Source organism: Mus musculus, chromosome 6, assembly GCF_000001635.26.
Source record: "Mus musculus strain C57BL/6J chromosome 6, GRCm38.p6 C57BL/6J".
Lineage (NCBI taxonomy): Eukaryota > Metazoa > Chordata > Mammalia > Rodentia > Muridae > Mus > Mus musculus.
The window spans coordinates 122,265,914-122,291,101 of NC_000072.6; the positions used below are offsets into that span (position 1 = coordinate 122,265,914).

The following is a 25,188-nucleotide window of genomic DNA, read 5'->3' on the forward strand; positions in this document are numbered from 1 at the left end:
CTTTTGGGACAGGTCCTGTTTTGGGCCTTCATCTTCTGCCAGGAGGGAGGTCTCAACTCCAGATATCTGTAAAACTTCCCTGTAAGAGGAGAGCTTGCCTGCAGAGACTGCTCTGAACACTGAAACTCAGAGGAGAGAGCTATTCTCCCAGGTCTGCTGATAAAGGCTAACAAAATCACGAGAGGAACAATCTCTAACCAGAGACAACTATAACAACTAACTCCAGAGATTACCAGATGCCAAAAGGCAAACGTAAGAATCTTACTAACAGAAATCAAGACCACTCACCATCATCAGAACGCAGCACTCCCACCTCGCCCAGTCCTGGGCACCCCAACACACCGGAGAAGCTAGACCCAGATTTAAAAGCATATCTTATGATGATGGTAGAGGACATCAAGATGGACTTTAATAACTCACTTAAAGAAATACAGGAGAACACTGCTAAACAGGTAGAAGACCTTAAAGAGGAAGCACAAAAATCCGTTGAAGAATTGCAGGAAAACAAGACCAAACAGGTGATGGAATTGAATAAAACCATCCAAGACCTATAAAGGGAAGTAGACACAATAAAGAAAACCCAAAGTGAGGCAACACTGGAGATAGAAAACCTAAGAAAAAAATCTGGAACCATAGATGCGAGCCTCAGCAACAGAATACAAGAGATGGAAGAGAGAATCTCAGGTGCAGAAGATTCCATAGAGAACATCAGCACAACAATCAAAGAAAATGCAAAATGCAAAAAGATCCTAACTCAAAACATCCAGGAAACCCAGGACACAATGAGAAGACCAAACCTACGGATAATAGGAGTTGATGAGAATGAAGATTTTCAACTTAAAGGGCCAGCAAATATATTCAACAAAATTATAGAAGAAAACTTCCCAAACCTAAGGAAAGAGATGCCCATGAACATACAAGAATCCTACAGAACTCCAAATAGACTGGACCAGAAAAGAAATTCCTCCTGACACATAATAATCAGAACAACAAGTGCACTAAATAAAGGTAGAATATTAAAAGCAGTAAGGGAAAAAAGTCAAGTAATATATAAAGGCAAGCCTATCAGAATTACACCAGACTTTTCACCAGAGACTATGAAAGCCAGAAGATCCTGGACAGATGATATACAGACACTAAGAGAACACAAATGCCAGCTCAGGCTACTATACCCAGCCAAACTTTGAATTACCATAGATGGAGAAACCAAAGAATTCCACGACAAAACCAAATTCACACATTATTTTTTTATGAATCCAGCCCTTCAAAGGATAATAACAGAAAAAGAAAAAACAATACAAGGACGGAAACCACACCCTAGTAAAAGCAAGAAAGTAATCCTTCAACAAACCTGAAAGAAGACATCCATAAGAACAGAATTCCATCTTTAACAACAAAAATAATAGGAAGCAACAATTACTTTTCCTTAGTATCTCTTAATATCAATGGACTCAATTCCCCAATAAAAAGACATAGACTAACAGACTGACTACACAAACAGGACCCAACATTTTACTGCTTACAGGAAACCGATCTCAGGGAAAAAGACAGACACTACCTCAGAATGAAAGGCTGGAAAACAATTTTCCAAGCAAATGTAATGAGATCTGATGCCCTTTTCTGGTGAGTCTGAAGACAGCTACATTGTTCTCATATACATAAAATAAATAAAATCTTTAAAAAAAAGTTGTTCCTCAAGATGTCTGCCTCACTCACCATCTAAAAGTACTCTTGTGAGTGTAGGGGTCCAGCAGCCACCTCACAAACCACACAAACACTGGTCTTGTCAGGCAGGGATAGCTTATTGAGCAAATGCTCCAGGACTCATCTATCAGGGCCATGGTCCAGATTTGGGCACTGAACCTTGACCCTGAATTAAGATCCTATTGGGTTTTTAAGCTAAAATCCACAGATATCTGTTCCAAGTTATTCCACCAATCGGGATTTAGGGATAGGGGATTTCGTTAGGAACATGTCTTGGTTATGCAGTTACCCTGCTCCCGTTGGTTGGGGCATTCAACTGTGGCAGGAAATTAGCTTTATCCAACACTCATGTCTTAACTTGCCAATGAGGGTGCCAGTTACCCATGTACATGTCTCTTTCTGCCAAGTAGGATATCAGTTCCCAGGGAGATCTTGAGAACCTAAACTTTATTAGTTGATCTGGAGGAGAGAGGAGGGAGGGGAAGGACTAGCAGGAGGGGAGGGAGGGGAAACAGCAGTTGGGAATATAATGCATGAGAGAAGAATAAAAGTTAAAAGTAAAGACAGTGGATGAATTAATTAAAAGAAAAGACAGTGGATGGATGCCAACAGATGGATTATACCAGCACGAGTGAACTGGTCTCAACCATAGAGTATACAGAAACTCTAAAACAAAAGTCAAGCATGTCTTAAAAACCATTGAGCTACATATAAGACCAAATTCAAACTGTCCACTTCCTAAAGACAGAAGCAGACTGAAGGAAGAACCCCAGAGGAAAGGTTAAGGGTCATCAGTGAGAGGGGAGAGCAGATAAGAAACACTTATGGCCTAATAAAGATGCTGACACACACTGGGGAGTTTCACTCTGTCAGTCTCCAAAAAATGTGTAGTTACAAAAGTAAAAGAGAACAATAAAAAACACAGTAAGACAGAGGCCTCATTTTCTGCTACTGTCTACAGTTGTATTTCCATTTAAACTATTGTCTCAGATACCCTCTACAGAGGTTTCTCCCTCTCTTGATGATCTTAACCTTATTAATATTCTCATGGTAACTTAAGTAAACATGTTATTCCAAGCTGGAGAGCGTGCCCTGCAAGTAGAGATGCCTGCCAACAAACCTGGCTCTGTGCCCACCTTGTGGAAGGAGCAAATGGCTCAACAGATTGAGCCGACTTCCACACACACTGCCCCGTGTGCACAGTCAAATTGAATAAACTAAAATTCAATACAAGTAAATGAAATGCTTTGCTCCAAATCATCATGTGCTGGATATGTGCACATACTGTGCATCAAAGCCATGGGATTTAAGTTTATACTGCAAGAGGTGGTTTGAAGTTTTCCAAACTCCCACCCAGGAAAGAGAGAAACTGAGTCAATAGCAAATGTAAGGGACAGCAAATAATGAGGGTGTGGGCTTTCACTGGCTGTTGGTGGTGCTTTTTGGTTTGTTGTTGTTGTTGTTTGGTTTTGTTTCCTTTTGTTTTGTTTGGAGACAGGATCTCGTGTAGTCCAGGTTGGTCTTAAACTTACTATATAACAGAGTCTAGCCTTAAACTCCTCATCCTCTTGCCTTCACCTCCCAAATGCTGGGATTACAGGAGTGCATGACCACCAGCCCCCTCTAGAAATGAGCAATTTCTATACTAACACTTCCGGAGGATGAAGATGTGAAAGATGACACTCAGTACTGGTAACCCTCTTTAATCCTTACACATATACTGATCTCTTCGCAAAGGAAGCTGCACACATCCTGCCTACTAGCTGACAGCTTACCAGGCTGCTGTCCCCCTCCATGTGTGTGTAACTGAAACTGGAGATCTTTTAGCAGCCAAGCCATGTGGGAGAAAGTACCACCACACCCATAAATTAGGAGTGTTCCCCATCCAGGAGCAAAGCTGAGAGATTGGGGGACGGGCATGGTTCGCCATCACTTCCTTCTATAGACAGAAAATCCAAATTGAACTAGCTGTAGCCTTTGGGATAGTTAGCTACATTCTGCTCACTTGGGTGGGCTAGGAAGGCCAAAATACACTGTTTTTCTTGTTTTTAATCCCTCTAACTCATGGGCTGGCAAAAATAACTAGAATAAATATTTGTAACTTATTTATATATAAGTATATAAATATATATAATTTTATATTTAATTTAATGTATAATTATATACTTACATTTATTTATAGAATATGTATTTGATATATAATTAATTTAATATAATATAAATTAATTTATATATTTATATTATTTTAACATATAATAAATTTTATGTATATAAAATAGAATAACTTTTCTTATTTTATTCGCCAGTCTGTCTAATAAGTATTTGCTGAATGTAAGCATTTCCTTATATGTTGAAATAGACTGGTAGAAGAATGGACTACGAAAATGACCATGACAGTCAGCATCGTCAAAAGACAGAGATTTACTTCAGTTTTGTTGTATACAGCCCCAAAGGGTACGCTCTCTCCTCACCTGTATCCAAACTCTACTAAGAAAAAAATAATGAGGTCTCCTCACTTTTGAGGCCTCGGGACAAGACTCAGCCACATACATTGTCTCTGTAAAGTTTTCTCTATTTAAAAACCCACTCTCAGATTAAGGACTATCACGGAGTTAATAATGCAAAGCACACATTCACTGCATAGAACAGAAACTGTCACACGTTGGCTCCTTCAACCACATCTCCGCAAGCGTATCTGAAAATCTAGAGTAAGTGTGGTTGCTGTGTGAAGAGCTGGGGCAGCAGAGAGCTCCACCCTGTCGTCATCCACTTCCCACACTTTACAGCCATGTGTTTCAGAATAAAACTCCACACACGAGCCGCTGTTAGGACGGGATACACGGTGGGGGAAGGTACCATTACCTGACATATTTTATGTGTTTCACTCCAGTGCACACAGAGAAGGACCTCGCAATACGACAGGCACACACTTCTTCAGATTAGTTCAGGATATAAGATAGATATGTAGCAGGGAAGTATTTTTTTCGTTTTAATTGTGACTTCTTTAATTTTCATGGAGAGATAGTGATTGTACACATTTATGAGGCACAGTGTGATACTTCAGTGTGGGTGGAAAATGATCCAGTCGGCGTGCTCAGCATACCTGTCCTTCAGGCATTCGGAAGCACCCACAGTCCTTCCGCCTAGCTATTTGGAAGCTCACAATAAATTGGCAACCATACAACTATTATTGATCGTTATTGTCACCCCACACCAGCCAAACCATTACCTAAGCTCTACCACCCACCCCATCACTCTGGACTCCGGTAACCACTGCACTTCTCCCTACAGCTCAGGCACAAGCTCGGTCAGCTCCCAAGCAGGAGTGAGCACATGAGGTGTTTGCGTCTTTCTGTCTTGTTGATGTCTATGGAACGTGTTACTGAATGCGGCAGGGGTTCATTCTTCTGAGGATGAATAGTTTTCTACATATCTTTGACAGAGATGGCAGAGGAAGGGATGAGAGAGCCAGGGTGGCTATCTGCAGGGTGGGTATCCATTAAAATAAACTTTATCCATTTCATTTGCCCAGATTTAGGCTTTAAATGGCTAGCCTAATACTTAAACAGTCGCGGAAAAAGCCCAACAGGAAAAGGCCAACCCCCAGAAAGGTATGCTAATCCTCTGTCTAATGGCATATCATAACAGGTTTGGCATTTGTTAAACACACATTTGTAGACAAAGATTCCCCAGACCCATTCCCTCTTTTTAAAGACATGTGGCAGATCCGAGGCTCAGGACACAGTGGCATCCATCAGTATAGGACCTTCTTACAGATCCACTGCAAAGCAACTTCACAACTGGAGGCTTGGAGGCCATTTCTGTGAATGGCACCGCACCTCTGTATCAAGCTGTTGGTAAGAATCCTGTAAGAAACCAGAGGCATCATTGGTCACTTTTGGTAACCTGCAGGGTAGAATAAGACTTAAAGGGCACGAAAGAGAAGAAATTGGATGAATCCAGTCTCCTCCTCAGACCCCTCAGGCATCAAAACAGCAGGGGAACAAACTGTTTGCTTCCCCCTTGAAAATGTTGCCACGTTTTGGTCCTTTCTTATGATCACCTATGGTCTTCTCTGTCTTTGTTCTGTTTGTGTCTCTGGCACCGCCAAACCCACTGGAAACAGCAAGCATGGAGCCAGCACAGCTGCTTGACACCGTTCCAGCAAGGCTGAGTGGGTTGCTACCATCGCTGTCTTTCTGTCTCTAATTTTGGGTTTTGGTCTGTGCATGTTGCACTCTTGGGGGATTTCTGCATTATGATTAATTCTATGTCTTTTCCAGAGAAAATTATGTCTGAGCCTTTTTAGGAAAATCCTAAAATTAACTTTATCTGGCCCTATTTGGGGCCTTCCTTATGCCTTGGAGATCATTAAACACCAATAAGTGCATAGCTAAAGGAGGCCATTACTCTAGGAATCTTCTTGAGGTGCCTGCCCTGAGCAGACAGTATCATTGATGCAGGGTAAAAAGAGACAATTGACAAACACTGACTGACCAGGGACTAGGTTACAGATTCAAGATCTCTTTTTATTTTAGCCTTTATAAATATAGTTTAAAGATAGGTAGGTGGTCATACAGGGCACACTCCTGAAGGAATAAAACTCAGAAAATAAGATAGGTTGACTAAAATAAACTTTTTCTACTTTATAGTGTAGATGATGAAATAATAATAGAAGTTAGGTATTAGTATTTGCTACTCATAAACAGCCCGATTCAGATAGTTTCTGTTTGTCTGGAGTGCTTTCAAACAGCAAATACTGCCATCCGAAAAGCAAGCTGTCATATATTAAATGTGTTTGCCTTAGAGAAGACATTGTTTAGATTCTCTACATTGGAGTTATAGGGGGAAGGAGGGGGGAGGGAGGAGAGGGGGAGAAGCAGAAGCAGAGGCAGAGGCGGAGGCGGAGGAGGAGGAGGTGGGGGGAGAAGAAGAAGAAGAAGAAGAAGAAGAAGAAGAAGAAGAAGAAGAAGAAGAAGAAGAAGAAGAAGAAGAAGAAGAAGAAGACGAAGAAGACGAAGAAGAAGAAGAAGAAGAAGAAGAAGAAGACGAAGAAGAAGAAGAAGAAGAAGAAGAAGAAGAAGAAGAAGAAGAAGAAGAAGAAGAAGAAGAAGAAGAAGACGAAGAAGACGAAGAAGAAGAAGAAGAAGAAGAAGAAGAAGAAGAAGAAGAAGAAGAAGAAGAAGAAGAACAAGAACAAGAACAAGAAGAACAAGAAGAAGAAGAAGAACAAGAAGAAGAAGAAGAACAAGAAGAAGAAGAAGAAGAAGAAGAAGAAGAAGAAGAAGAAGAAGAAGAAGAACAAGAAGAAGAAGAAGAAGAACAAGAAGAACAAGAAGAAGAAGAAGAAGAAGAAGAAGAAGAAGAAGAAGAAGAAGAAGAAGAAGAAGAAGAAGAAGAAGAAGAAGAAGAAGGAGAAAAGAAGAATCTGTTCTGTTTGAATTTTCTAATTGTAATCAAGCTTGTATGTAACCCTGGACATGTAATGAAAAGTCAAGCATAATCTGTAGCAATTGGATAATCATTGTCTGTCTTTGTTCTGTGAGACTTGTATAAATAAAGAAGCAGCTGGTTGCTAGTCAGTCAAAGCAGCAGAAATGGCCTGATGGCTAGTCAGAGCCTTAGGAGTGGCCCTCAGCCCTCCCAGGGACTACTCAATCAGGAAGGACCCTCCTACTCTCCTCTGTGCTGGGGAAGCATCCCCTAGCCCCCACCCTCACCTCCACCCTCATTCCCACCCCATATCCCCCACCCTACCCCCACTACCACTTTACCCCCACCTCCACCCCGCCCCCACCCCGTCCCACCCCCACAATCTCTCCTTTCCACCCTTTGCTGTCTGTCATTTTCCTTCTGTTTTCCCCGGGGTTTTTCCTTCCTCCTTCCTCTTCTTTCACTGCCCTCCCTTCTCACTTTACCTCAAGCTGAGCGCTGGGCCGCCTTCCCACCTCCAGCCATCAATGTTCCTCAAGCCGATCCAGTAAAAGTCCTGACCCAGGTACTCTCCAAACAGCTTCTAACAGAAAGATGGAAAATGGTGAATAAAGATAACAAAGACAGCTATATCAGGGTCCTTTCAGCAAAATCTTGCTAGTGTATACGCCGGGGTCTATCAAACACATAAGTGAATGCTCACAGTCAGCTATTGGATGGATCACAGAGCCCCCAATGGAGGAGCTAGAAAAAATACCCAAGGAGCTAAAGGGATCTGCAACCCTATAGGTGGAACAACAATATGAACTAACCAGTACCCCGGAGCTCTTGACTCTAGCTGCATATGTATCAAAGGATGGCCTAGTCGGCCATCACTGGAAAGAGAGGCCCATTGGACTTGCAAACTTTATATGCCCCAGTACAGGGGAACGCCAGGGCCAAAAAGTGGGAGAGGGTGGGTAGGGGAGTGGGGGGGAGGGTATGGGGGACTTTTGGGATAGCATTGGAAATGTAAATGAGAAATAAAATATAAAAAAAGATAACAAAGACACCCAGGACCCCTTGAGTGAATCACATAGTTAGTCATCCTTATCCTCTCTCTCTCTCTCTCTCTCTCTCTCTCTCTCTCTCTCTCTCTCTCTCTCTCTCTCTCTCTCTTTCTCTCTCTCTCTCTCTCCCAGATCCAGGTGAGGACTAAATGTTTATATGCTGAAATTCATATGCTGAAACCCTAACCTCCTATGTGACAGCATCTGAAAGTAGATAGCTTCGAGTTGATGAGGCTTAGTTGAGGCCATACAATGGTACCCCCATGACAGGATCCTATGGCCTTGAAATTAGAAGGGACTGGAGCTGAAGCTCTCTCTACAGTGACACACAAGGAAAGACACCCTCTGTAGAGCTGAAAGGAGCTCTCAGTAGCAACCTTGCCTTTAGACATCCCAGGCTCCAAAGCTGTGTCTGCTGTTTAAAGCCATCTGCTCTAGGGGTTTTTAATGAAATGAAGGAAGCTGAGGCAAAGAACCACTTCCAATAGCCAACCCCTCGGTAGCTTCTAATTCTAACGGGGCTCTGAGTTCTCATAGAAGTTTGTCTTTTACAAGGAGCCACCTCCCAGAACTGACCTTTAGTTCATAAGCGCACTCTCTTGGTGTAACAGATAAGATACTGGGCCAGCTCCACCTCCACTGCCACTTCCTTTCTGATTAGATAGAGCCTGATAGCTATTCAGCAGAAAGAAGCTCGACCCTGCTGCAAGAACAAGAAGCTCCACCCTGCTGCCCCTGCTGTCCCTGCTGTCCTTGCTGTCCCTGCTGTCCCTGCTGTCCCTGCTGCAGGAGCGTTCACCTCACTCCCCATCCACAGCACCAACTGCAGTTACACTCACAGTGCTCTGGGACCCCACAAGGCTCTCGTTTTTCCAATGGGCCTTAAGACAGAGTTAAACTAAGTGTACCCGCATGTCTGCTGTGCTACCCACTGGGACGGGATAAATGATGCTTTGCTCTGTATGGTAGTAGTACAATCAAATGAAGATGTTTATGCCCTAAGGGAACTACCCAACACATTAAACAGAACAAAGGATACATCCAAAAAGATTAATTTTTGTCGGTAAAGTTGAACGTTCATGTAATGAATAATTACACTTTCAATATTTTCCCGTGACAGCTTAATTAATTGAATTTGGACTGAATTACTTGAATGACCTTTTCATGGCATTTTAGATTAGTGTTTGTTGAACAATTTCCTTCAAGAAAATTGTCTTTTATTCAGAAATCAAGAAAGCCCAGTGAAATTTCAACTCTATTATTACGATGCTACTAAATGTCCCAATTGGGGGTCATTTTTATTCTACTCCTGGAAGATGGTGCCTGAAGAGAAAGAATTTATGGGCTCTGCTGTAGACAGCTTTCCTTTGCCTGACAGCATCCTCACCAGCAAGAAGAGAGTCAAAGGAAGACTAAATTCTCTCTGTGTGCCCAGTGACAGCAGACACTTAGGAACTCTTCTGTGCTGTCTACTAAAGGCAGAATCACCCCTATCTTCTCCTCACTAGGTTTCAGGTTTTTAAAACCTAAAATCTTGACTACACATACAAAGGCTTGCATGATCTGGGCACTACCAATTACTTATTCACCAACTTCCTGCCCCATCTGCCTTCTTTTCCTCTTTTTTTTTTTTTTTTTACAGGCCAGGAGCATTCTTGCCTTGGTCTTTACCCAGCCATTACTGCCCCCTAGATTTTCAACGGCTGTCACTGTGCAGGCCTCGGTCCTGCTTCTGAGGAGGTCTGTTTAAAACCATGTCCACAGTCACCGTCCCATCAAAACGGTGTATCTTCTCCAAAGCACGAATTACTGTATTTATTTATGACTTCAGTTGCCTGTCTTGTCTAAAATGTACCACTGTGATGGCAAGAACCCCTGCTTACAAGCTAACACCTTGAATCAGTATAGAAAAGTGTATCTAGGGCTTAGTGGGTAAGAGCACCCGACTGCTCTGTGCAGTTGGTGCTTTGAACTCAAAGGTCCGGAGTTCAAATCCCAGCAACCACATGGTGGCTCACAACCATCCATAATGAGATCTGACTCCCTCTTCTGGAGTGTCTGAAGACAGCTACAGTGTACTTACATATAATAAATAAATCTTTAAAAAAGAAAAAAAAAAGAAAAGTGTATCTAGTAAGTAGTTGTGGAAGAATAAACTGTGGAGTCAGGCATCAGGCTACGAGAGACAAAAGCCTCCCAAGTACAAATCCCCACTCCTTTGGCCTCTTTTGAGTTCTGAGTGTGTGTGTGCTGGGGAATCGAGGAAGAATGAAGGAGAAAGAAGAGACTGGTACGAAGTGACGATCCAGGGTTCAAGATGGCTTAAGAGTTCATGCATTTCTGGGCCCACTGACTAAAAAGACTGCTTCGAGGAATGTGCCTGATTTTGCCCCTCGCTTTCTAAGAAAAGCTTTCACTTCTCGGGCTCGAGCCATGAAGTTCAATGGTAAAGCGATTATCTAGTGCGTACAAGGCTGAGAGGTTCAGTCTCCATAACCACACGAGAGAAGAAAACTCTTTATTGCATTTTCTCATCATCTCCAAAGCAGAAACCGGAGCTAATAAGGCACTGAAGTGGGAGGACATCTCGCAGGGTGGGAAAGAGCACCCCGTCTTATGCTGAGTTACTGTGTTTCAAGCTAGCTGCTCACTTTTGCTACTGACTTCAGTCAGATGCTCAAAATAGCTACAGTAAGTTCCAGGAATCAAGGCTATATAGTGCATCCTCCCACTTGGCCTAGACAAAGGATGAAGGAAAAGGGAATCTCTGAGGAAGGATTTGGAATTTCGATCATTCCAGAATTTCAAGCACATGCGTGCTCTTTTGAGAGAAAATAAACAAAATGGCTCATCTTTTCTCAAAACAAGAAGTAGCAGTCCCGGAGTGCTACTCCCAGTAGATTAATCAGAGTAGAAGGTTGACCCCAGAATATGAATTTGAAACCAGCTTGAGCTACAAAGCCCCCAGCTCTCAACTATTAACAAACTATTCTCTGTGATTTGATTTTATTCCCACCTCAAATTAAAACAAACAGAAATATCAAAACAAAAAATAATCTAAGATTTCTTACTTTCTTATGTGTGAATTGTAACTGAGTCTGGTCAGGTTTGTGCCAGGATATGAACTCCTCACACGGCTTATGTCTTCTAGGACTGGCAGAGGCATGGAGAGACTCTGGGTAAACAGGCGCTGCAGAACCCCACCCCCACCCCCGGGTTCTCTCCTTCTAATTGAACTTTCTAGACATTGGTCCCAGTGTCTGGGAATGTACTGAAATCCAGTGAAATAAAGAACACTCAGCAGAGGACATTTAAGTCCCTGAGTGCAGCCCCTTTGTCCCTGTGGCCCCTCCCTCCCAAGTTCCACTGGACCTGTGCGACTCAGGACCTCATCCTGCATTTAACCAGGTGTGTGTTCTAGGCCTATTTCTTCTCTGCAGTGCTTTCCACCGTCTTGCCGCACACACGCACGCGCACATGCTCACGCACGTGCATACAAAAGCACAAGCACATGCACATATACACACCACAAGCACACCATGGCATATGTGCATACACAGATGTGCACAAATATGTAAGTAAATAAATGTTCAAATACACACATAAGGACTGGAGAGATGGCTCAGCGGTTAAGAGCACTGACTGCTCTTATGGAGGACCTGAGTTTAAATCCCAGCAACCACATGGCGGCTCACAGCCATCGATAATGAGATCTGATGTCCTCTTCTGGTGTGTCTAAAAGACAGCTACAGTGTACTTACATATAATAAATAAATAAATCTTTTTTAAAAGTACACACATAAATAAGCAAACACATACACAAATGGAGAGAAATGAATATTTAAACACACACACATGAAGAGCTAGGAGGCTGAGGAAGGAGAGCCACAAGTTCAAAGCCAGTCTGGACTACATAGTTAAGATGTCACCTAAAAGGAGGAAAAGAATAGGAGAAGGGAGAGGAAGAAAGAGGGAGGGAGGAACAGCTCTATATTTTCTACATGTTTTCATTTACCACTCCCTGGTTGTCCGGAAATGTAAGGAGATGTGAGCCTTTGTCTGCACAGAATTTCAGACTAGAATTCCAGTCCTTTTTCTCCATTGAAAAATAGTAACAGTGGCTACCATTCCTCGTCCAGAGGATGGGGCAGCTGGGGCAGTGGGAACATGTAGAGTCCTTGGAGCCTAGAAGGAAAGAGGATACACGACTCACATCTTTATGGACCAAATGATCCTGCAAAGTAAAAAGGAGATACAGGAAAACATGGCCTCTCCAGTGTCTACCTTGCCCTACCCCTTTTCAAACTAAAGTTTAGAGCAATCTGTAACATATGACCTCAAGCTGAATGGTCCACAATGTCACCCCTGAAGTGCTTTTCATCAAGCAGGCATGGATTCTGACCAAGTGTCTGATCAGCCTGTAGAGCACATAGAACTCTGGATACCATCTGTATCCATGTGATATACACACAGCACATAAAGGATGGGTACGCTGCCATGGTACATATATAGCTACTGTCTGTATATCTCCAATGAGCTCACAGAGTTCATGAGGTCACTTGTTCAGAATCTTTCAGGACATCCAGCCTCAAGACAGCATGCACGAGGTGTATAAGAAAAGGAGACAAGGGGCTGGAAAGATGGCTCAGCGGTTAAGAAGAGTACTGACTGCTCTTCCGAAGGTCCTGAGTTCAGTTCCCAGCAACCACATGGTGGCTCACAACCATCTGTAGTGAGATCTGACACCCTTTTCTGGTGTGTCTGAAGACAGCTACAGTGTACTTACATATAGTAAATAAATATTTTAAAAATTTTTTAAAGAAAAGGAGACAAACCAGAAAGGACCAACGGACGTGATCATTTGGAACCAATAAAAATTGGAAAAAATTCACCTTCAGCTAAAGTAACTTCCTAAACATATTTTTTTTTTCCTGACAGAAAAGCACATCAGATACTAAAGTGAAAAGTGATAGAATTCGCCTTGCCGCGTTCCTCTAGAAGATACAATCCTCATTCCTTTAAAGTGATTGAAATGGGTGGGCACTGTGAGAACATCTCAAATGGGACTTCAAATAAGGTCCCATGATCTCTTGATTGTCTCCTTCCATGAGACTCATTTGCATCAAGACACCATAAGCCATCCCTCCACAGGAGACGACATACGTGAACAACTGTGGTACACATATATATTCTAGATCAGGAACTAGAAAGGAGGGAAAGCTTTCCGTGTCACACAAAGATTAGATAACTTCCTGAGGGAAGGCTGCACAGGCACCAGGGTTGGAGTCTTCAGACTGAGGCCTTGAATTGCATTTGGTGGTCTCGCACCTTTTCCAGACAACTGTGGCCTAATCAGCCTGGACCAGAGAAATCCCAACTTCCTGGGAGTTTCTCTGCTGAAACTTAGGGCCTGAATTCGAAGTGGAGAGTGGGGCTGGATCCCATGAATGCTCTAGATCTGTGAAACCCTATCACTCACAGTCATTTTGCTTTATAACATAAAACGGAAGGTTAATTTGGAGGTGAAGTCAACACTCACCGCAGCACAGGATCCGTTGATACATCAGTAGACTCATGAGAATCACAGTCAAAAGCCCCAAAGCCACCATTGCAAAGCGGGAAAGATGGGGCCGGTGTAAGACAGCTGCAGAGACACAATCCAAAGCAAAATCCTTGACCCAGGCGCAGGAGCTCAGGCAAGAACCTCTGGTATCTTGAAGCAACTCTGCCTGGAGGGACAGAGACCCAGGCCACACAGGTCCCTCTCCTGGTTAGGGAGAGCACTCGCTCTCCAGTTAAAGGGAACCCTTGCCTTTGCAACCGTGGCTTCTGTACTCTAAGACTAGGACAGTGAGCTAGTGTGTAGATAGACTCTACCTCTTAGTGACTGAAGGACAATTTGGCTTAATTTACCGGAATTGAAAAGCATTTTGCCTTTTGGCCCAGCAATTTCTCCTTGAGAAACATTTTTCTAAATATGCACACACGTGCAAAATACACTCATAAGGCTGCCTGTGGCCGCAACGTCTGTAGGAAGGCCAACTGTCTAAATCTATCAACCAAAAATCGAAATTTTTATCCAAAAAAAAAAACAGCCGAATATATTTATAGCCATGAAATACATAGCTTCTAAAGGGGGATTCTTTTAAAGCCAATATGAAGTGACTTTTAAATATATACTTAAAAGAAAGACACATTCCTTAGAACAAGGGCTGCTTAATATCACTGAAGTCAGTCCAAAAGCACTCCTCAGCCTTTCGGCCAAGCTCAAACGTGGAAGTCCACCCAGGCATTTGATAGTGTTTTCCCTTTTAAAGGGGAAACGTGGGTAGGAATAGAAACAGAGGGAGACACTTTTTTGCTTTTTTATTTTATTTTTTTTCTGTATCCTTCTAATTTGAACCTGGCACTCAATTTTTAAATAAATAAAATTTAAACTGAAATAAAGTAAACTACATCTCAGAAGTACTTGATAAGATTCACCTTGTTTTGCAAGAAAGTATGGGATGTATAATAAGTTTAGGTTGGCCTTGTGCTTGAGGCTAGAGCATTGTATCATATTAATTATGTAGCATACTTTCTCTAAGAATACTGTATTTCTAGTTTGAAAATGAAAGTATTTACTCAGATTTTTGTTTAAAACTCATAGGTGTCTTATAGTTTGATGGTATGGAAATTATGTGTAAAGAAAAATTGTAAGGATTTGTTTTTATTATTCCTTTGTTTATCCTGAAATAAAACAATGATTTTGAAGCAGGATGTAAAAGCCACTGTAATGGCAGCACTTGGGATTTAGAGACAGAGGGGTCAGTGATTCAAAGTCACCCCGGCAAATTTTGAGGCCAGCTTGGGCTACATGAGATTCTGTCCTAGAAAGAGAGAAAGGATTTAATTTTTCTATTTTAGTCTCCTGAACCTACTCAAGTTTTAGGTAAATTGTTCTTATTCATTTGTATCAAGAAAATGTCTCAACTTCTTAAAGTAATTTCACAGTGAGAGAACCTTTACAAGTGTTCAGCATGATAAATACTTCCACTCATGAATCCCAAGTCTCTAGCATTATAGTGAAACAAACAACAACAAAAATAAATTTCACCTTTAACCCCAGCATTGGGTAGGAAGAGGCAGGTGGATCCCTCTGGGTTGGAGGCCAGCCTGGTCTACAGAGTGAGTGCCAGTATAGCCAGCATAGCCAGCACTACATAGAGAAACCCTGCCTCAACAGATAAAATTAAAATTAAAAGTTAAAAATACACCAGATTTGTAGCATAGATGATTTTTTTATTACTTATGCCTACCCTACCACCACCACCCCAGACAGGGTTTCTCTGTGTAACCCTAGCTGCTCTGGAACTTGCTCTGTAGACCAGACTGGCCGTGAACTCAGATATCTGCCTGCCTCTGCTTCCTGAGTGCTGGGATTAAAGGTGTGCACCACCAAGCCCAGATGCATAAGTGATTTCTTAATGAAATTTTTTAAAAAACCTCATTTTAGTTATGGTTTGGTAAATGAAAAAAAAATATGTTATAATCAAATTATAATTGTATTTAACCAACCACCAATCAACTTCAAGTAAAACAGAAATTTTACTTTATTTTATTTTATGTATACATTAGTTCCAACTATTAATTGTTAGGTTCTTTACTTATTATATACTATATAACATATAATATTATTAAGTTCTATACTTCAAAATATACATTCCTTTTGACTTAACATTTCTAATCCTCACAAATTAGAGCAGATATAATAAAGGAAAAATCATACATATAGTTTATGAAAACAGAAATAAATCTGAATGCCCATATTTAGAAAACATGTTTTCAAAGAGTACACTAAAAATTGTAATAAAAAGAAGGGAGGAAGGGGTGGGAAAATTATGTAACAGAGAAAATCTAAAAAAAAACTATAGAAGAGAATATGTCTCCTGGAGTCACCTGCTTGATGTGTAAAATCAAAGATTAATTTTGGCATCGATCCCTGTCTCAGATAAGAATCTGCATAAAAGGGGGGTATTGTAGGTGTCATTGGTGGTCTCTGACTCCCCAGATTTCTGACCAGGAATCTGTAGAGTCCAGTGCTTTCACTCCTCACCACCACTGAGTTGCAACCCAGGAGGGTGGAGGTGGAGGGTTAAGAAACAGAAAACAAATCTACATGTGTGAATCCATGTCTCATCTCAAGAAACCTTACCCTTACCCCTTAATAAAACTGTTGCTTTCTTCACTCCGTGGTTATCGAAACAGACGTGGCGGGATATCAATCCGTAAAGCCTGACTAAAGACAAAATTCTCTCGCAAAGCTCTGACTTTTAGATCGGGATCAATAAAGACGAGCGTGCTTGTCTCCATGTATAGAATCCTTAAGAATACAGAAAACATTAATGACAAAAAGGACAGTATTGCCATTGCTGGGCATGAGTTGGGATCACAGAAGTGGGTGCCCAGAAAAAAAAATCATCTGAGACTCGTACCATAGCTGCACTCCACACTGAAAGTCCGGATAGCACTGCAAACTGAACCTCAAGTATTTCCTCACAGCATCCTCGAACTCTTGCACCCTGTCCTCCCTGTAATTCCCCTCACCTCTCCTCCTTGGCACGTCTTCAGTGCTGCTGTGCCTGACTCACCTTTGAGCTTCCATCTGGACTCATCTTGGACTTGAGGTGCCTCCGGCAGCTCTAGTGTTGAATAGATAGAGCTGTCAGCCATCTCTACCAAATCCCTTTCACACTCAGTGGGGAATGTGGGCTGTAAGTGGGGTGAGAAACACCCATGAGGGAACAACCCATCCTGTAAAGTAGTGCAAGTAGGCTTGACCAAAACAGAAGCAAATTGTCAGGAAGTGATTCAGGTTCGAGGGTTGCTATAGAAATTTATAATCAAATTGTTCTTTAGAGGCCCGCTGCAGCACACCTCGGAGATTGCTCCTTAGATACACACGGACTCCCAAGCTCATCTTGTTCTGCGGGGATCACAGTGCTCAAGCCCAGAAGTTTGTGTGTGGACGCTGCAGTAAACATGAATAGTTCCTAGACTTCAGCACAGTCTCTTCCCCTTCTACAAGAGACAGGCACCAAGTAGAGCCCATTTCTTCATCCCATGGACCTTCTGAGACACAATAAGAGCTAGAGTGATGGACTGTGGCTATGCGGGCCTATTTTATGGAAGAGACAGACTTCCATGTATTTTGTGAGTGTGACATAACATTCACTGTCTTGCCCGGAATGCCACGACCTTTTCTCGTTGCTTTATCTTTCTATGCAAATTTACAAAGAGAAACAAATTCTAAAGCGCCAGCAGTTTATTTCTGGTAGGAGAACCATAAAGTACTGTGGTCTTTGAGAAAGGAGAGAGTGAAGTGAACAGGACTCCCTACCCTGGCTTCCCCCTGGGAGAAGAGGGAGTCATAGACAGGGTAGCATTCACTCCCACCAAGCAGGAGTCAGAGACTGGCATTCTGAGCTGTTAATGTGGCTGGAAGTTACATTGCCCAGGAACTGACAAGACCTATGCAGGGGGAGGTACCTGAAAGACTTTGGGGGAATCCACCACAGGTCTGTGACTAAAAACTAGGATGCTCGTGCATGAGATAGGGCTACATCTCCACAGCACAGCCTCCTGCCCTGCCGATAGCTGCCAACAGAGATGATGTAGTGCTTGCTCTGTGTACTAACACACACACACACACATACCACACCCCTAGAAAAACACCAAAAAGGTCCACCAGTGACTTAGTCACAGACGTGACACAAATACTGACACCGTTTAAAGGAATTTAATATCAAATTTAGTGTATATCTTTAGTAAAATATTAGTCACTGTTAAAAGGGAAGGAAATTCCATCATATGCTGTGACTGGTATGGTGATGCTTGCCTGTAATTCCAGTGCTGAGAAGGGTGAGGCAGGAGGATTATGAGTTCAAGGCTGGCCTGGCTGCAAAGTGAGACTTGTGCATTAGTGTATTTTTTTTTTAAAGATTGATTGACTGATTGATCGATCGATTGGTTGATTTCATGTATATGAGTACACTGTTGCTGTCTTCAGACACACCAGAAGAAGGCATCAAATGCCCATTACAGATGGTTGTGAGCCACCATGTGATTGCTGGGAATTGAACCCAGGACCACTGGAAGAGCAGTCAGTGCTCTTAACCACTGAGTCATTGCTCCAGCCCGAGCTGATTTTTTTTTTTTTTTTTTTTTGAGATAGGGTTTCTCTGTGTAGCCCTGGCTGTCCTGGAACTCACTCTGTAGACCCAGCTGGACTCGAACTCAGAAATCCACCTGGCTGTGCCTCCCAAGTGCTGGGATTAAAGGCGTGCACCACCACCTCCTGGCCCTAGTTGATATTCTTATTGCCATGACAACTACCTGACAAAAACACATTGTGGATGGTCAGATAGGCTCACAGAGGGCAGTCAGTTAGCCTCACAGAGGGGGCATCATTTAGGCTCACTGACAGAGGAAAACAGTCTCTCATGGGTCTGGTGACAGGAGCCCGCGACAGCTAGGCTCATGGACCCTGCAAGTCAGGGCACAGGGAAATACAAAACTGGTGCTCTGCCCATGTCTTCCTTTTTATTAAGCCTAGGACTATACTTCATAGATGGTGCTACCCACATTTGGGTAGGTCCTCCCATCTCAGGAACTCAATTTAGAAAATCCTTCATAGGCACACCAGAGATGTGTCTCCTAAGTGACACAGCTAGGGCAGAGGTCCTCAACCTTCTTAACACTGTGACCCTTTAATACAGGCCTTCATGTGGTGGCAACCCCTCCAACCATTCAATTATTTTATTGTTACTTCAAAACTGTAACTTTGCTAGTTATGAATCATAATGTGAATACCTGATGTGCAGGGTATCTGCTAGGCAAACCCTGTGGGGATCTCAACCCACAGGCTGAGAGCTGTTCTTCTCTATATCTGGTCAAGTTGACAAATAGCATTAACCATCACCACATGTCCCTTGTCAAACTGACACTCAGACATAACACTTTTAAACCACAGTCGGGGGTAAAAAAAAAACCCAGTTAAGTAGCAAGAAACATACAAGAGACAGAGACTGGAGTCAGCAAACAAGAACTGTAATAATTATATATATATATATATATATATATATATATACATATATATATATATATACATATATATATGTGTGTGTGTGTGTGTGTGTGTGTGTGTGTGTGTGTGTGTGTGTGTGTTTGAACACTTGTTCAAAAGTAGGATCAGCCTTTAATCCCAGCACTTGGGAGGCAGAGGCAGGCGGATTTCTGAGTTCGAGGCCAGCCTGGTCTACAAAGTGAGTTCCAGGACAGCCAGGGCTACACAGAGAAACCCTGTCTCAAACAACAACAACAAAAAAGTAGGATCAGAAAGAATAAAAGACTGAAGAACCTCGTCAGAGAAATGGAGACTGTAAAAAAGAATCAACCAAATGTTCTGGAATACTGTTGAGGTTTGGCCTGCTGCTCTGTGTTGTAATGCTAAATTCTATACCTGAATGATTTAAAACTATTGGTTAAATAAAATTGGCTACAGCCAATTACTGGAGGCGGTGGGTTTGGAGGGACTGATTGGGGGAGAAGAGGAGGAGGAAGGAGAGGAGAAAGGAAGCCAACATAAGGGGAGATGAACGGTGAGCACGTGGCCAGGAGAGACAGCAAGTGTCAGGGGTACATCCTGGGAAGGCAGCCAGGCAGGCAGTTAAAAGAATAGATTAGGGGTGACCCCCCAGGAATTGTCAAGGCCAAATAAAATAACCACCTTCTGAGTCTCATTTATTTGTAAGCTAGTTGGGGATAAGTAACGTGGTTCTACTGCAGAATAATATTCATAGTCTTTAAAGATAATTGGAACATCCAGAAGAAAAGATCAGTGGGCATGAAGAAGGTATAGGGATAATATCAAATAATATAAGTACAATTGAGAGGTTGGGGAGGTGGGCACTCAGTAAAGTACTTGCCTGGCCAGCATGAGGACCTGAGTTCATGTCCCCAGCACCCATATAAAAAGCCAGTCTTGGGGACAGGCATCTGCAATCGCTGCACTATGATAGTAAAGATAGGAGATCCCTGTGCTCACTGGCCAACCAGACAAACTGATAAGCTACAGGTTCAGTGAGAGACTCTGTCTCAAAATAATATAACAATAATAATAATAATAACAATAACAGGGGGAGGGTATGGGGGAATTTTGGGATAGCATTGGAAATGTAAATGAGGAAAATACCTAATAAAAAATTTTTTAAAAAATAATAACAATAACAACAACAATAACAGCAACAATAATAAGGTTAAACCTTAAAACCAAAACCTTAAACACCAAAAAAACCTCTGCAGAAGACACACATTAACTTCTGGCCTCTACATGCACCCACACATACATATGCACACACACATGAGCAAGGGGATGGGGGTTGAAATGGAAACTTAAGGGTTCTTTGGAAAGTCGGTTGGTGTTTTGCTGGGGCAAACACATGAAGGAATATTTAGCTGAAGTGGACACAGGTGAAAGGCTAAGGCAGACCTGAAGGAACATTTCACTTGAAGCAAACACAAGAGAGAGGATGTTCTGCCAAAGCAAGCACTTGAAAGGACACGTGATGAAGGATTCTTTGCTAATGACACACATGTGTCCCCCTTATATTGTGTAGCTGAGCTGCATTTGTCTGGACTCCATAGAGAGAAACACACCAAAAAACTTCTGGTGATAGTTTCTTGCAGTTTCCAAGGACTCAGGCTGATTGGCAGAGTGGTGTCAGCTGAAGCTGACATCAGGTGCATCTGCTGCAGCAAGACCTGTAGAGGACACATGATGTTTGGAGGGTGTAAATAGGACTCCACGGACAGTGACAGGGCAGAGCTTGGTACAGCTAGCTGGGCAATATTTGTGGGTCTCGAGTCTTCACTGATCTTTGCTTCACTGAGAGAGGCACAGCTGAGAACTTCTCCTAGTGGTCCTCCTGGTCCCTCCTGCTGATCAGAGCTGAGGCTGAGGCCTGGCTGTCTCTGCTAGGTCACGTCACCACTGTTGCTAACCAGACTCTACTGAACTGGACTGCTGGTGTATCTGTTAAGTGTTTGTGAGTGGATCGAGCTGCTGCCTGCTGACCTGTGAGCTGAACTGCTGATTTCCAGACAACACAGACGGGAGTGGCTCCAAAAACCTTTCTAGACAGGTCCACTTCCCCCATATCCTTTCTTTCCTACGGTGGTGGGTGGTGGGCTAGAAGCATCTAAGAACCATCATTAAAAATAGGTTTTGGGGGGCTGGTGAGATGGCTCAGTGGGTAAGAGCACCCGACTGCTCTTCCGAAGGTCCGGAGTTCAAATCCCAGCAACCACATGGTGGCTCACAACCATCTGTAACAAGATCTGACGCCCTCTTCTGGAGTGTCTGAAGATAGCTACAGTGTACTTACATATAATAAATAAATAAATCTTTAAAAAAAAAATAGGTTTTGGAAATATATATATATAGGTTTTGAAGCTGGGCGGTGGTGGTGCACGCCTTTAATCCCAGTACTTGAGAGGCAGAGGCAGGTGGATTTCTGAGTTCGAGGCCAACCTGGTCTACAAAGTGAGTTCCAGGACAGCCAGGGCTACACAGAGAAACCCTGTCTCGAAAACAAAAAACAAAACAAAAAAAAAATAGGTTTTGAAAAAATTAAATTACAGGGGGTGGAGATGGACAACTGGGGGGAGGGGTGGCAGTCACCAGATTGAAAAATGGATTCTAAAATAATCTACACAGGGCTGGAGAGATTGCTCACTGGTAAGAGCATTGTCACACCAGCATGAGGTGATGAATTTGAATCCAAAGCATCTATGTAAAATTTCGGGTACAGCAGCACACGTCTACAGTGCCAAATATTGTGCTGAGTGGAGACAGGAGAATCGCTGGAGCTTGCTGGCTGCCATCCAAGCTCCAGATTCAAAGAGAGAGAGAGAGACCCTTTCCAAGAAGAAGTGTGACACCGTAGACCACTCAACATCCCCCTCTGGCCTCCACGTACACATACTGCTGCACACACATACACTACACACACTCATCACTCATGCCTACACACAAAAAGACTATATAAGCCAATGAATGATAAAGAAGCCTGAAAGAGTGTATCATTAATGTAATAAACCACCCATCACACACTTAAGAGCCACAAAATGACATAAACTTTTCTTAATGTTCCAGGGGTCAGAAGCCTTCAATCACTGAGTTGGCAGAAGGACTTTCCCTCTGGAAACAATCAGCTTCCTTCCCTGTTGTCCTAGAGCCTGGAGGCTGTCTGCATCCTCAGCCTTCAAAGTCTCATTTCACCTTCTGCTTCTACTGTTGCATCTGTGTTCTAACCCCGTCACTGGCTCCCCCTATTGGAAGCACAAGGGCAATCCAGCATAATCCCTCATATGAAGATTATTATCATCATCACCATTATTATTATTATTCACTTTACATCCCTCTGAGTGTCTGCCTCCTGGTCACACCCTCTCACAACCCTTCTCCCCCCTTTTCCACTGAGTGGGGGCCTTCCTGAGTATCCCCCAGCCCTGGCACATCAAGGCTCTGTGAGGCTAGGTGCATCCTCTCCACTGAGACCAGAAAAGGCAGTCCACCTAGTAGAACATATCCCACCAACAGCTTTTAGGGTAGCCTCTACTCCAGTTTTTTGGGACCCACATGAAGACCAAGCTGCACATCTGCTACCTATGTGTGGGGAGGCCTAGGTCCAGCCCATGTGTATGTTCTTTAGTTGGTGGTTTAGTCTCTGAGAGCCCCCAAAGGTCCAGGTTAGTTGACTCCATTGGTCTTCCTGTGGAGTTCCTATCACTTAGGGGTCACAATCCTTCTTCCTGCTCTTCCATAAGGGTCACCAATCTTCATGCACTGTTTGGCTGTGGGTTTATACATCTATCTGAGTCAGCTGCTGGGTGGAACCTCTCAGAGGACAGCCATGCTAGACTCCTGTCTGCAAGCACAACAGAGTATCATTAATAGTGTTGGGGATTGGTGCTTGCCCATGGGATGGGTCTCAAGTTGGTCTGGTTATTGGTTGGCCACTCCCACAGTCTCTGCTCCATCCACCGTCCCAGCATTTCATGTGGACAGGATAAATTTTGGGTTGAAAGTTTTGTGGGTGTTGGTGTCCCTATCGCTCCACTGGAGTACCTGCCTGGCTGGCTATAGAAGGACACCTCTTCAGGTTCCATGTCCCCAGTGCTGAGTTACAGCTAAGTATACCCACTGTCATTCTTGGGTACCTCCCTCATTCTCTGTCTCTTCCTGGAATCAGGCCTATAATCCTAGCACTTAGGAAGCTGAAGTCAGAGGATCAAAAGTTCCAAGCCAGCCTTAGGTGCATAGTCATCACACACACACACACACAGAGAGAGAGAGAGAGAGAGAGAGAGAGAGAGAGAGTGTCAGTCACAACTACAGAGTCTCTTTTGCCTTATAAGGTAATGGGAGTCATTACTAAGCTTATCACAAATGGTCAGATTAACATAAGCAAAATAGACCTACACAAAGACACCTTTCATGATTATATTAGTCATGGTACTAAACCTATCCAACAACTTTAAGTGAACACGTGTACCCAGTTCAAAATTTCAAAGCATTAGGTGCAGAGGCTTACTGAATTAAAGTAAAAATCAGCAAATATATAATCATGTAAAAAAAAAAAAAAAAACTTAATTTCTTTCCTTAGTAACTCAGTACTAGGCCAAAAAAAAAAAAAAAAAAAAAAAAAAAAAAGAACAATAATAACAGTAGTTATTTGGGGAAACCATTTCTCACAAACACTTTTCTTCTTGATTAGGAAACTACAGCCTAGATGTAAGACTTGAGACTTTGGCTCAATTCAATACCCCAGAACCCTTCAGGCGCCAAGAGAGACTTGCCCACTATTGGCTTAACCTATGAAATGGCTTATTTTTCTCTCTCTAGAAGCAATGTGGGAGAGCTCTCGCTGTGATTTTATCTACTCCAATGGCTATCTAAGACTCTGAAAATATCCTGGGGTCAACACAAGTCCAGCCTTAGAGGCCCAGTGGATGGATGCTCTCATGGACTTTAATTTGGACATTTTTAAAAATCCAGTTTGGGGTTTTGCTGAGTCTCTGCCTGGGGCTTATGATGATACATCCTTGCCTTCACCTCTCTTCTGTGTCTCTTTCCGGACTCAGTCAGTTCTCCACATTACTCAGACAAGAGTAACTTCCTTTCTACCTCTTCTGTAGGCATGCTTTCCCTAACAGTGAGTGTTCTGGGCTTCCTTGCACTCTCTGGAGCTCTGATTGCTCCTCACTGTGTGGAGACTTATTGTCTGACCTCGTAGCCAGTTTAAACAGTGTGGCTTTTCTCCCTGCCTCCTTCCAGTCTCTTTCTCCAGGAAGCAGCTAAGATTTACAACCTGCCTGCCCTGGGGGGTTTCCTTTAGTCGCTAATAAAATTGTCCTTGAACTTCAAAAAAAAATCAGTAGTAATATAAAGCATTTCAACCACACCACTGCCCACCTTGATCTGATTACATTTACACTGAAAATTACATGGAACAAGTAGAGGTATTTCCAAGTCTGAAAAAAGATAAAGTTCATAAAAAACAGATGGTATATTGAGCTATAATATACATTTCAATAAGTCTGAAATACTAGTATATTTTCATCTTTATTTATTAATGGTGTGTGTGTGTGTGTGTGTGTGTGTGTGTGTGTGTGTGTAAGAGAGAGAGATTGGGAGCACACATATGCCGCACTATGCACATGTAGGTCAGAGAACAGAGGTAGTTTTTGCCTCCTGCTTTTGCGGATCAAATTCCGGTCACAGGGGCTTGTGCAGAAAGGACTTCACCATTTGAGCCATCTCACATGCCCAGTATTAGGGTATTAGACATGTATCCTGTAGCTGAAAAAAAAATCAACAAGGAAAAATATCTCAACAATTATTTAAGTATTTGGAAATTAAAATCCACTTCTAAATGACTCCTAAGCCCTTGAAATAAAA

At 42.7% G+C, this 25,188-nt stretch overlaps 1 protein-coding gene across 1 annotated transcript; it reads right to left on the reverse strand.

The window, feature by feature from the left end:
• Window positions 1-4,682: 4,682 nt before the first annotated feature.
• On the reverse strand, window positions 4,683-16,920 carry Klrg1 (killer cell lectin-like receptor subfamily G, member 1). The gene is made up of 5 exons (NM_016970.1): window positions 16,817-16,920; window positions 13,726-13,830; window positions 12,202-12,371; window positions 7,623-7,720; window positions 4,683-5,570 (listed from the first exon to the last, which is right to left on the reverse strand). The coding sequence occupies exons 1-5, from the start codon at window positions 16,896-16,898 to the stop codon at window positions 5,459-5,461; spliced, it is 567 nt and encodes a 188-aa protein (NP_058666.1). The 5' UTR covers window positions 16,899-16,920; the 3' UTR covers window positions 4,683-5,458.
• Window positions 16,921-25,188: the final 8,268 nt, after the last annotated feature.

Coding starts and splice junctions, on each gene's coding strand:
- Klrg1 (NM_016970.1), bottom strand. CDS start 16,898: ATGGCTGACAGCTCTATCTATTCAACACTAGAGCTGCCGGAGGCACCT. Junction 12,372..13,725: donor TCAACGGATCCTGTGCTGCG/GTGAGTGTTGAC, acceptor CTTTCCTTCTAG/GCTCCAAGGACTCTACATGT. Junction 7,721..12,201: donor TTCCGGACAACCAGGGAGTG/GTAAATGAAAAC, acceptor TCTTTCTGTTAG/AAGCTGTTTGGAGAGTACCT.